The following is an 11,123-nucleotide window of genomic DNA, read 5'->3' as shown; positions in this document are numbered from 1 at the left end:
ACCCAAGGCCATTCCAGCAGCTGCAAGTGGAGGAGTGGGGAATCAGACCCGGTTCTCCCAGAGAAGAGAGCTCTGGCTGACCAAAGGCCATTCTAGCAGCTGCAAGCGGAGGAGTGGGGAATCAGACCCGGTTCTCCTAGATAAGAGAGCTCTGGTGACAGAAGGCCATTCCAGCAGGTGCAAGCAGAGGAGTGGGGAATCAAATCCAGTTCTCCCAGATAAGAGAGTTCTGGCTGACCCAAGGCCATTCCAGCAGGTGCAAGTGGAGGAGTGGGGAAATCAAACCCGGTTCTCCCAGATAAGAGAGCTCTGGCTGACCCAAGGCCATTCCAGCAGGTGCAAGTGCAGGAGTGGGGAATCACACCCGGCTCTCCCAGATAAGAGTCCACACACTTAACCACGACATCATAATGGCTCTTTACATGTTGCATCTCTGTTGTGAGCCGCCCTGAGCTCCATAAGGAAGAAAAGCAGCTAACAGATGTTTTGAATCAAACAAAGAGGCAAATACAGAGTCATGCGGAGGTCCCCGCTCACTCACAGAGTGGTGGCCCAAAGAGAACCGTGTCGAGGGCTTTCAGCTGCAGCTTCTGCCGGTGGCTCCGGTCGGTCATCTTCAGGACGGTCCCCGTCATCGTGGCGTTGTTGATTGCCAACCTGCGAGGGGGGAAGCGCAGAAAGAGCAGGTGGTGGTCACAGCCTGGAAACAAGAAGGGCATCGGGGCGCAAAGACGGCCCAGTCGGAGGGATTCCCAGGGCCAGGCCGCTCAAGGATACGCGGCCTTCCGGCCCAGGAAGGAGATAAAGCAGCAGCTCCCTTGCCTTTCCCAAGGGGATAGGGGACACACCCGAGGAGCTGGCAGCTGATTTCATTTCACAGAGGAGCCTCCTCTCCATTTGGGCATCCCCTCTGCTTAGCAGGAAAGGAAAGGAAAGGCCCCCTGTGCTTTCACAACGTTTTCATGGCAGACTTTTTACAGGGTGGTTTGCCATTGCCTTCTCTTTTACACTTTGCCCCCCCAGCAAGCTGGGTTCTCATTTTACCGACCTTGGAAGGATGGAAGGCAGAATCAACCTTGGGCCGGCTACCTGAACCCAGCTTCCGCTGGGATCGAACTCAGGTCGTGAGCAGAGGGCTTCGACTGCAGTACTGCAGCTTTACCACTCTGCGCCACGGGGCTCTTGCAATTTTCTTAAAGGCAAAGGTAGTCCCCTGTGCAAGCACCAGTCGTTTCCAACTCTGGGGTGACGTTGCTTTCCCAACGTTTGCACGGCAGACTTTTTATAGGGTGTTTGCCATTGCCTTCCCCAGTCATCTCCACCTTCCCCCCCCGCAAGTTGGGGACTCATTTGACCGGCCTCGGAAGGATGGAAGGCTGAGTCAACCTGGAGCCGGCTACCTGAAAACCCAGCTTCTGCCGGGGATCGAACTCAGGTCGTGAGCAGAGCTTAGGACTGAAGTACTGCAGCTTTAACACTCTGCGCCATGGGGCTAAAGTAAGGAAAGGAAAGGTCCCCTGTGCAAGCACCAGTCATTTCCGACTCTGGGGTGACGTTGCTTTCACAACGTTTTCACGGCAGACTTTTTACGGGGTGGTTTGCCATTGCCTTGGCACTTCCCGTATCTGTAGGGGTACGAATCAAGACTAAATGAAGCAGCAGCATCAACCTGTTCAGGTGTGAACATGGCTAGAGAGATCAGAGTGGGTAGCCGTGTTCGTATGAAGCAACAGGATAAAGTTAGAGCTCAGTGGCACCTTCAGGTGGCATCTTTCGGGTATCCGAAAAATCACAGAAACATAGAATTCGAAGGGACCTCCAGGGTCATCTAGTCCAACCCCTGCGCAATGCAAGAAACCCACAAAAACCTCCCCCTAAATTCACAGGATATTCATTGCTGTCAGATGGCCATCTAGTCTCTGTTTAAAAACCTCCAAGGAAGGAGAGCCCACCACCTCCCAAGGAGGAAGCCTGTTCCACTGAGGAACCGCTCTAAACTCACAAACACCTCCCCCTAAATTCTCAGGATCTTCATTGCTGTCAGATGACCATCTAGCCTTTGTTTAAAAACCTCCAAGGAAGGAGAGGAAGCCTGTTCCACTGAGGAACCGCTCTAAACTCACAAACACCTCCACCAAAATTCACAGGATCTTCATTGCTGTCAGATGGCCATCTAGCTTCTGTTTAAAAACCTCCAAGGAAGGAGAGCCCACCACCTCCCGAGGAAGCCTGTTCCACTGAGGAACCGCTCTAAACTCACAAACACCTCCCCCTAAATTCACAGGATCCTCATTGCTGTCAGATGGCCATCTAGCCTCTGTTTAAAAACCTCCAAGGAAGGAGAGCCCACCACCTCCCGAGGAAGCCTGTTTCACTGAGGAACCGCTGTAAACTCACAAACACCTCCCCCTAAATTCAAAGGAACCTCATTACTGTCAGATGGCCATCTAGCCTCTGTTTAAAAACCTCCAAGGAAGGAGAGCCCACCACCTCCTGAGGAAGCCTGTTCCAATGAGGAACCGCTCTAATGGTCAGGAAGTTCTTTCTAATGTTAAGCCGGAAACTCTTTTAATTTCAACCCATTGGTTCTGGTCCTACCTTCCAGGGCCACAGAAAACAATTCCACACTATTGTCTCTATAGGACAGCCCTTCAAGTGCTTGAAGATGGTGATCAGATCACCTCCCAGCCGCCTCCTCTCCAGGCTAAACATGCCCAGCTCCTTCAACCTTTCTTCATAGGACTTAGTCTCCAGACCCCTCACCATCTTCGTCGCCCTCCTCTGGACCCATTCCAGCTTGTCTATATGTGTGTGTGCACACAAAAGTTCATACCTTGAATAAAACTTGGTCTTAAAGGTGCCGCACTGGACTTTTATTCTACAGCTAGAGAGCTTACATGAAACAGGCATTACCTCAGGGTAAGAATTCCTTTTTCACCCTCCATCCTAGGGAGGGATCGTGGCCCTGAGCATCCAGTCTGTCTTCAAAAGCCTCCTGGTTCAGCCCACAGCACTTGCCACCAGCAGCCATTCATTGGCGTTTTTATTTTGTTCAACTTGAAGGTGCTCCAGGGCCCTCGCTCTTTTCTTCTGCGAGAGACGTACTGGCACGGCTACCCATCTTGTTCTATCTCCACAGAGTTAGGGACACCCCCACCCAGGCCCTTCTGCAAACAGATCTTGCCACGGAACTCTCACGCACTTCCTAATCCACATTGTCTTGTCACTGGCAAAGCTTAGGGGTGGAATTCTCTGCACAACAGAACCAGGCGAACGGCTGGTTGTGCTACAGAAAAGTTGCAAAAGTAGGCCTGGAGGGTGGAAGGATTGGAATCCTACCCAAAGAACTCAGGCTCTCAGTCCTTCAAAGCCAAGGAATCCTGGGCCAATCACAGGGCAGAGAAGATGGCTTTGAGGGCTGCCAGATTCTCTCCAGTGCATTCCAGAATCCTCAGACAGCCAGAGGCTGGAGCCTTTGTGTTCTGCTGCAGAGATCCATCCAAGGTCACAGCTGGCACATGAGCCTAGAAACAAAGAGCTGGAAGGGACCTCCAGGGTCATCTAGTCCAACCCCCTGCACAATCATAGAATCATAGACCTGGAAGGGACCTCTAGGGTCATCTAGTCCGCTTTGTGCAAGTTTCCGCACAAAGCGGGAAACAAAAAGCCGCCTCCTTCCCCCAACTCCTCCAATGACCTCTGCTCTATGCCAAGAAGAAGAAGAAGAAGATGATGATATTGGATTTATATCCTGCCCTGTACTCTGAATCTCAGAGCGGCTCACAAGCTCCTTTACCTTCCTCCCCCACAAGAGACACCCTGGGAGGTGGGTGGGGCTGAGAGAGGTCTCCCAGAAGCTTCCCTTTCAAGGACAAAGGCTCAGAGTGCCCTACAATCTCCTACATCTTCTCCCCCCACAACAAACACCCTGTGAGATGGGTGTTTAGTTTTTTTAGTTTAGTTTATTTACAATTTATATCCCGCCCTTCCCACCAAAGTGGCTCAGGGCGGCTCACAACACAAAATCCAACATAAAAATATTAAGTTTAAGCATTTAACACAGTTAAAACATTTAAAACATTAAAACATTAGGGATAGCAGAAATCTTATAGGACTACACTTGGCTGAGAGGGGCTGAGAGGGCTTTCACAGCAGCTGCCCTTTCAAGGACAGAGGCTCAGAGCAGCTTACAATCTCCTAGATCTTCTCCCCCCACAACAAACACCCTGTGAGGTGGGTGGGGTTGAGAGAGCTCTGACAGAAGATGCCCTTTTCAAGGACAACCTCTACGAGAGCTCTGGCTGACCCAAGGCCATTCCAGCAGCTGCAAGTGGAGGAGTGGGGACTCAAACCCGGTTCTCCCAGATAAGAGTCCGCGCACTTAAACCACTACACCAAACTGGCAAACAGTCTTCAGGATCCCCAGGGCCAACCTGGCCTGGAAGAAAATTCCCTCCTGACCCCAAAATGGCGAGATTAATAAGATACATCCACACAGATGCCACAACTTGTTTCAGCCAGGGAACCAGAAGGAAGGGGGAGGAGTTAGAGGCCCATAAAAAGAGATTAGGTATCTCTGTAAATAGTTTTATTTACTACGGGAAATCAACCCTGACTGTTCCCTGGACTGCAAGAAGATCAAATCAGTCAGTCCTAAGGGAAATCAGCCCAGACTGTTCCCTGGAAGGTCAGATGCTGAAGCTGAAGCTCAAATCCTTTGGCCACCCAATGAGAAGGGAGCACTCCCTGGAGAAGGCTCTTCAGAGTCCCTAGGACTGCAAGAAGATCAAATTAGTCAGTCTTAAGGGAAATCAACCCTGACTGTTCCCTGGAAAGTCAGATGCTGAAGGTGAAGCTCCAATACTTTGGCCACCCAATGAGAAGGGAGCACTCCCTGGAGAAGACTCTTGAGAGTCCCTTGGACTGCAAGAAGATCCAATCAGTCAGTCCTAAGGGAAATCAACCCAGACTGTTCCCTGGAAGGTCAGATGCTGAAGCTGAAGCTCCAATACTTTGGCCACCCAATGAGAAGGGAGCACTCCCTGGAGAAGACTCTTGAGAGTCTCTTGGACTGCAAGAAGATCAAATCAGTCAGTCCTAAGGGAAATCAACCCTGCCTGTTCCCTGGAAAGTCAGATGTTGAAGCTGAAGCTCCAATACTTTAGCCACCCAATGAGAAGGGAGCACTCCCTGGAGAAGACTCTTGAGAGTCCCTTGGACTGCAAGAAGATCAAATCAGTCAGTCCTAAGGGAAATCAACCCAGACTGTTCCCTGGAAGGTCAGATGCTGAAGCTGAAGCTCCAATACTTTGGCCACCCAATGAGAAGGGAGCACTCCCTGGAGAAGACTCTTGAGAGTCTCTTGGACTGCAAGAAGATCAAATCAGTCAGTCCTAAGGGAAATCAACCCTGCCTGTTCCCTGGAAAGTCAGATGTTGAAGCTGAAGCTCCAATACTTTAGCCACCCAATGAGAAGGGAGCACTCCCTGGAGAAGACTCTTGAGAGTCCCTTGGACTGCAAGAAGATCCAGTCAGTCAGTCCTAAGGGAAATCAACCCTGACTGTTCCCTGGAACGTCAGATGCTGAAGCTGAAGCTCCAGTACTTTGGCCACCCAATGAAAAGGGAGCACTCCCTGGAGAAGACACTGATGCTGGGAAAGACAGAAGGCAAAAGCATAAGGGGACGGCAAAAGCGGAGATGGCTGGACAGTGTTACTGGTGTAACAAACATGAATTTGAGCGGGCTTCAGAGGACAGTGGAAGGCAGGAGGGCTTAGCGTGACTTTGTCCATGGGGTCGCAAGGAGTCGGACTTGACTATGCGACTGAACAACATCACTATGGCTCTTCGTGCCCTCGCAAAGCTGTCTCTCCCAAGCCTCCTCTTCCAGGGAAACCAGGGCACTCGGCCAGTTCCCCGTGGGTGCAAGAGACGCCTGCGCTCCGCACCACAAGCTCTTCGCCGCCCCTCCCCCCTGCCTGCTCCCAGCAGCGTTACTGACCTCGGCATGGCATGCCCGGTGAGCAGCAGCTTCCGGAAGGTTTCTTCATATTGCGGCAACTCCACGTAGGTGATCAGCCACTGCACCACCTCCTCGGTCGTCCAGTTGTACACTGCAAGAAAGCAGGGGAGAGCCAAGTCAGCAGTGGAAGGGGCCCCGTGCCTGCCTTCGCGTCTCCCAGCCTCCAGACCTGAGGGGCAGAGCCCGTTCGACGTCCTCCGACAAACCCAGAAATGCACTGGGCCTGCCTGCTGTGCCCCTCCCCCCACCCCAACCGAGCCTGCTGTCTTTTGGAGGATCCCACAACAAGCCCAAAGGCAAACAACCTGTATAGAACTGCACAATATTTGCAACGCTTGATGTCAATATATTATTGTGTGTGCTGATTCGTAAAACGCTGCCTATGGAGCAACACGCTTCCAATATCTCAAAGGCTCAGGAAAACCTCAATAAGGACTATTATTGTCCAAGTAGAATACAGACGTGATTCCTCTGAAATACTGAACACATGAAGCTGCCTTATACTGAATCAGACCCTCAATCCATCAAAGTCCGTCTTGTCTACTCAGACTGGCTGTGGCTCTCCAGGGTCTCAAGCTGAGGTTTTTCATGCCTACTTGCCTGGAGCCTTTTTAGTTGGAGATGCTGGGGATTGAACCTGGGACCTTCCGCTTACCAAGCAGATGCTCTACCACTGAGCCACAGCCCCATTCATGGCTCTCCAGGGTCTCCAGCTGAGGTTTTTCACGCCTACTTGCCTGGACCCTTTTTAGTTGGAGATGCCGGGGATTGAACCTCTGACCTTCTGCTTATTAGCAGATGCTCTACCACTGAGCCACAGCCCCATTCATGGCTCTCCAGGGTCTCCAGCTGAAGTTTTTCAGGCCTACTTGCCTGGACCCTTTTTAGTTGGAGATGCCGGGGATTGAACCTGGGACCTTCTGCTTCCCAAGCAGATGCTCTGCCACTGAGCCACCGTCCCTCCCATACTGGAAGCATGTTGCTCCATATACAGCGTTTTATGAGTCAGCATATGTGTAAATTTCAAGTTTTTGGTATATTGATATCAAGCGTTGCAAATATTGTGCAGTCCTATACAGGCTGCTTGCCTTTGGGCTTTTTGTGGTACTCTCGTGTACAACCTTCCTTCTTGTGTGTTCATCATTTTTGGAGGATCCGGCAGTGCTACAACCCCAACCCGGAGTAACAGATGAAGATAACTCTCATTCTTCACATGTGCATGTCTTCCCTCTACTTGCCCTGGGGTGGCAACCAAGGTTCCCGCTAAGCTCCGGAGTCTTGTGAGCAAAAATTCTACCTTGTGAGTTCCTGCATAAATCCGTTGGCTCTGGGCCCCTTTTTCCTGAGCTGAGACAAAACCGTGTGAGCTGGAGGCTAAAAGAAATGTGAGCTAGCTCACGCTCACTCAGCTTAGAGGGAACACTGGTGGCAACTATGCATTGTTCAGCCCCTTGCAGAATCCAGCCCTCACCTCTGCACCAGCACAAAAACGGCTCCTTTTTCGCTTTGGCCCTGGCAACAGGCAAGGAAGCAGCCCTAGTTTAACACGGCAAGTGCATCGGGAGGGGAAGCGTAGTGCAAGACTGAATCATCAAATGGAGTGTATTAAGAGACTGATGCCACTAATGTTCTTATGGATTGCTTGCTCTCTCTCTCTCTCTGCATCATGCCCCTCTGCAGTCTTATCTCAGCAATCGGAAACTAAGAGGCTTTCAAAGAGGAGCATTACAAAAGTAATTCCCAGTAGTCATGTATGAGAGCTGGACCATAAGGAAGGCCGAGCGCAGAAGAATAGATGCTTTTGAGCTGTGGTGCTGGAGAAGACTCTTGAGAGTCCTTGAACTGCAAGAAGATCCAATCAGTCAGTCTAAGGGAAATCAACCAGGAACGCAGGAAACCCACAAATACCAACTTCCAAATTCACAGGATCTTCATTGCTGTCAGATGGCCACCTAGCCTCTGCTTAAAAACCTCCAAGGAAGGAGAGCCCACCACATCCAAGGAGGAAGCCTGTTCCACAGAAAAACCGCTCTAATGGTCAGGATGTTCTTCCTAATGTTGAGCCGGAAACTCTTTGATTTAATTTCAACCTGTTGGTTTCTGGTCCTACCTTCCGGGGCCACAGAAAACAATTCCACCCCATCCTCTATAGGACAGCCCTTCAAGTACTTGAAGATGGTGATCCTATCACCTCTCAGCCGCCTCTTCTCCAGGCTAAACATCCCCAGCTCCTTCAACCTTTCCTCATAGGACTTGGTCTCCAGACCCCTCACCATCTTCGTCATCCTCCTCTGGACCCCTTCCAGCTTGTCTGTATCCTTCTTAAAATGTGCTGCCCAAAACTGAACACAAGACTCCAGGTGAGGTGTTTCCAGCTCAACAGCTTCCCACCTCCCACCCCGTGGGCCAGGCTCCCCAGCAACTGAGATAGAGGCATCACCTTGCCTCTGGGGCTGGAGGGAGAAGGTATCCATGGTGGCTTAGCAGCCATCAATAGCTCCACCCTCCACAAATTTGTCCACTCCCCTTTTCAATGCAGCCATTGTCGCATCGCATGGCAGCACATTCCACAATTTAACAATGCACTGTGCCAGAAAGTGGTTCCTCTCATCTGCCCCGAATCCCCACCCCTCAGCATCCGTGAGTTGCTAACCTCCAGGCAGGAGCTGGAGATTCCCACAATTACACCTGACCTCCAGGGGCCACAGGTCAGTTCCCCTAAAGAACATGGCAGCTTCAGAGGGTGGATTTCATGGCACGGTCCTCAGGGTCCCTCCCTTTCCCAAACTTCACCCTCCCCAAACTCCACCCCCAAATCTCCCAGTATTTCCCAAGTGGCAGCTGGTAATGCTAACGTCAGTGGATGACCCTGGGTTCTAGTATGACGGGAGAGAGGAAGAGAGAGAAAGTTTCATTCTGTCCACTCGCTTTTCACCATGCAGACATTTTTATGTCGCGTGGCGCACAGTGGTCAGCTGCAGTCCTGCAGTCCAAGCTCTGCTCATGATCGGAGTTCGATCCCGACGAAACTGGGTTTTCAAGGTAGCCGGCTCAGGTTGACTCAGCCTAACATCCTTCCAAGGCCGGTCAAATGAGGACCCAGCTTGCTTTTAGGGGGAAAGGGTAAACGACTGGGGAATGGGGCAAACCACCCTGGAACAAGTCTGCCATGAAAACGTTGTGATGCGATGTTACCCTAGAGCCGGAAACGACTGGTGCTTACACAGGGGACTACCTTTACACCTTTACTATGTCTCCCCTTCCTTGCACAGCTGACTCCTCTAGAAAGTTAAAGAAATCATTTGGAAACTTTAAAATACAAAGCTTTGCTGTGGTTAGGGTCCCCCTGCCCTCTTCCCGGCATGCATGAAACCCGGGACACCTTCGAAGACAGAAAGATTGCTCGAGCTGGGAAAAGAACAGGCAACATCACAGGTGTGTGGTCTTTCGTGCTATGGAGGGGTGCGTATTTTGTGCGATCAGCTGAAAGTCACTCTGGCTTTATGAAGAAAGCAACAACATGCTCACGTAATATGAATGAAACAATACTTCTAACACCATGGAGAATTCAAGCGGAGCAACACAAAGCATCTGTCTCATAGTTCTGATTCAAACTTGCCATCAAGGGACACAAACAAGAAAGAAGAAGAAAGAATGAAAGAAGAAAGAAAGACAAGAAAGAAAGAAAGAAGAAAGAAAGAAAGAAAGAAAGAAAGAAAGAAAGAAAGAAAGAAAGAAAGAAGAAAGATAAAGAAAGAAGAAAGAAGAAAGAAAGAAAGAAAAGAAAGAAAGAAAGAAAGAAGAAAGAAAGAAAGAAAGAAAGAAAGAAGAAACGCTATTTTTCCAGAGCTTTGCTTTGAAAGGATTCAATGTTTGTTACAGATTTTTAGGTCTTGGGTGTCTTTTTTCTGCGTGCCTGAATGAAAACCACTGATTATTGACATGTATTTAACTGGCTGGTGTGAAAAACCTCAAATTGAGACCCTGGAGAGCCGTGAATGGGGCTATGGCTCAGGTGGTAGAGCATCTGCTTGGGAAGCAGAAGGTCCCAGATTCAGCCCCCGGCATCTCCATCTCAAAAGGGTCCAGGCAAATAGGCATGAAAAACCTCAGCTGGAGACCCTGGAGAGCCATGAATGGGGCTGAGGCTCAGTGGTAGAGCATCTGCTTGGGAAGCAGAAGGTCCCAGGTTCTGCTCCCGGCATCTCCATCTCAAAAGGGTCCAGGCAAATAGGCATGAAAAACCTCAGCTGGAGACCCTGGAGAGCCATGAATGGGGCTGAGGCTCAGTGGTAGAGCATCTGCTTGGGAAGCAGAAGGTTCCAGGTTCAACCCCTGGCATCACCATCTCAAAAGGGTCCAGGCAAATAGGCATGAAAAACCTCAGCTGGAGACCCTCGAGAGCCATGAATGGGGCTGAGGCTCAGTGGTAGAGCATCTGCTTGGGAAGCAGAAGGTCCCAGGTTCAATCCCCGGCATCTCCAAAAAAGGGTCCAGGCAAATAGGTGTGAAAAACCTGAGATTGAGACCCTGGAGAGCTGCTGCCAGTCTGAGTAGACAAGACTGACTTGGATGGACCAAGGGTCTGATTCAGTAGAAGGCAGCTTCATATGTTCATATGTTCGTTGCAGCAAGAACCTACCCTGCGGTTTCAAGGATTGGGGGGTGAGGAAAAGTCTCTCTTTTAGATAAGTCAAGAGGTGGTGGGAAACCACCCCCCACCCCCGGGCTGTTTTGGCCTCTGAGAGATTTGCTGGTTTATTCTCAGAGCATCTCATGGCAATTAAGCAAAGCCGGTTTTAAACAAGCCTAAAGTTTTCTCTTCCAGGAATGCACTCAAGACGAAAGCAGCTCTTCACAATTATTTTTGAAGCCCCCTGGAAAACCTGCTATGAAGCACGGAAGGGGGTGGGGGTGGAGTTTTTCCGACTCAGGCCCTTGTTAGACCGAAATCTGCATGATATAAATCAGGGGTGGCCAACGGTAGCTCTCCAGATGTTTTTTGCCTTACAACACCCATCAGCCTCACCCAGCATGGCCAATGGCTGGGGCCGATGGGAGTTGTAGGCAAAAAAAACATCTGGAGAGCTACCGTCGGCC

The 11,123-nt window shown here is 50.5% G+C and overlaps 1 protein-coding gene across 1 annotated transcript in view; it reads right to left on the bottom strand.

Annotated features, from left to right (window-relative positions):
- Nucleotides 1-533: 533 nt before the first annotated feature.
- Nucleotides 534-11,123, bottom strand: part of LOC132565776 (stromal interaction molecule 1-like) — a gene marked incomplete at its 5' end in the record, with an annotated part of 48,217 nt that continues 37,627 nt past the window's right edge. Inside the window, 2 exons of the mRNA XM_060230504.1 lie at nucleotides 534-657; nucleotides 6,003-6,114. Of these exons, the coding sequence (XP_060086487.1) occupies nucleotides 534-657; nucleotides 6,003-6,114 (236 nt within the window). The remainder of the gene's footprint in view (nucleotides 658-6,002; nucleotides 6,115-11,123) is intronic.

The sequence above is a fragment of the Heteronotia binoei genome, unplaced genomic scaffold, assembly GCF_032191835.1.
Source record: "Heteronotia binoei isolate CCM8104 ecotype False Entrance Well unplaced genomic scaffold, APGP_CSIRO_Hbin_v1 ptg001654l, whole genome shotgun sequence".
Taxonomy (NCBI): domain Eukaryota; kingdom Metazoa; phylum Chordata; class Lepidosauria; order Squamata; family Gekkonidae; genus Heteronotia; species Heteronotia binoei.
Note: the sequence above shows the minus strand (reverse complement) of the source record. Positions and strands in the feature narration are given on the sequence as shown.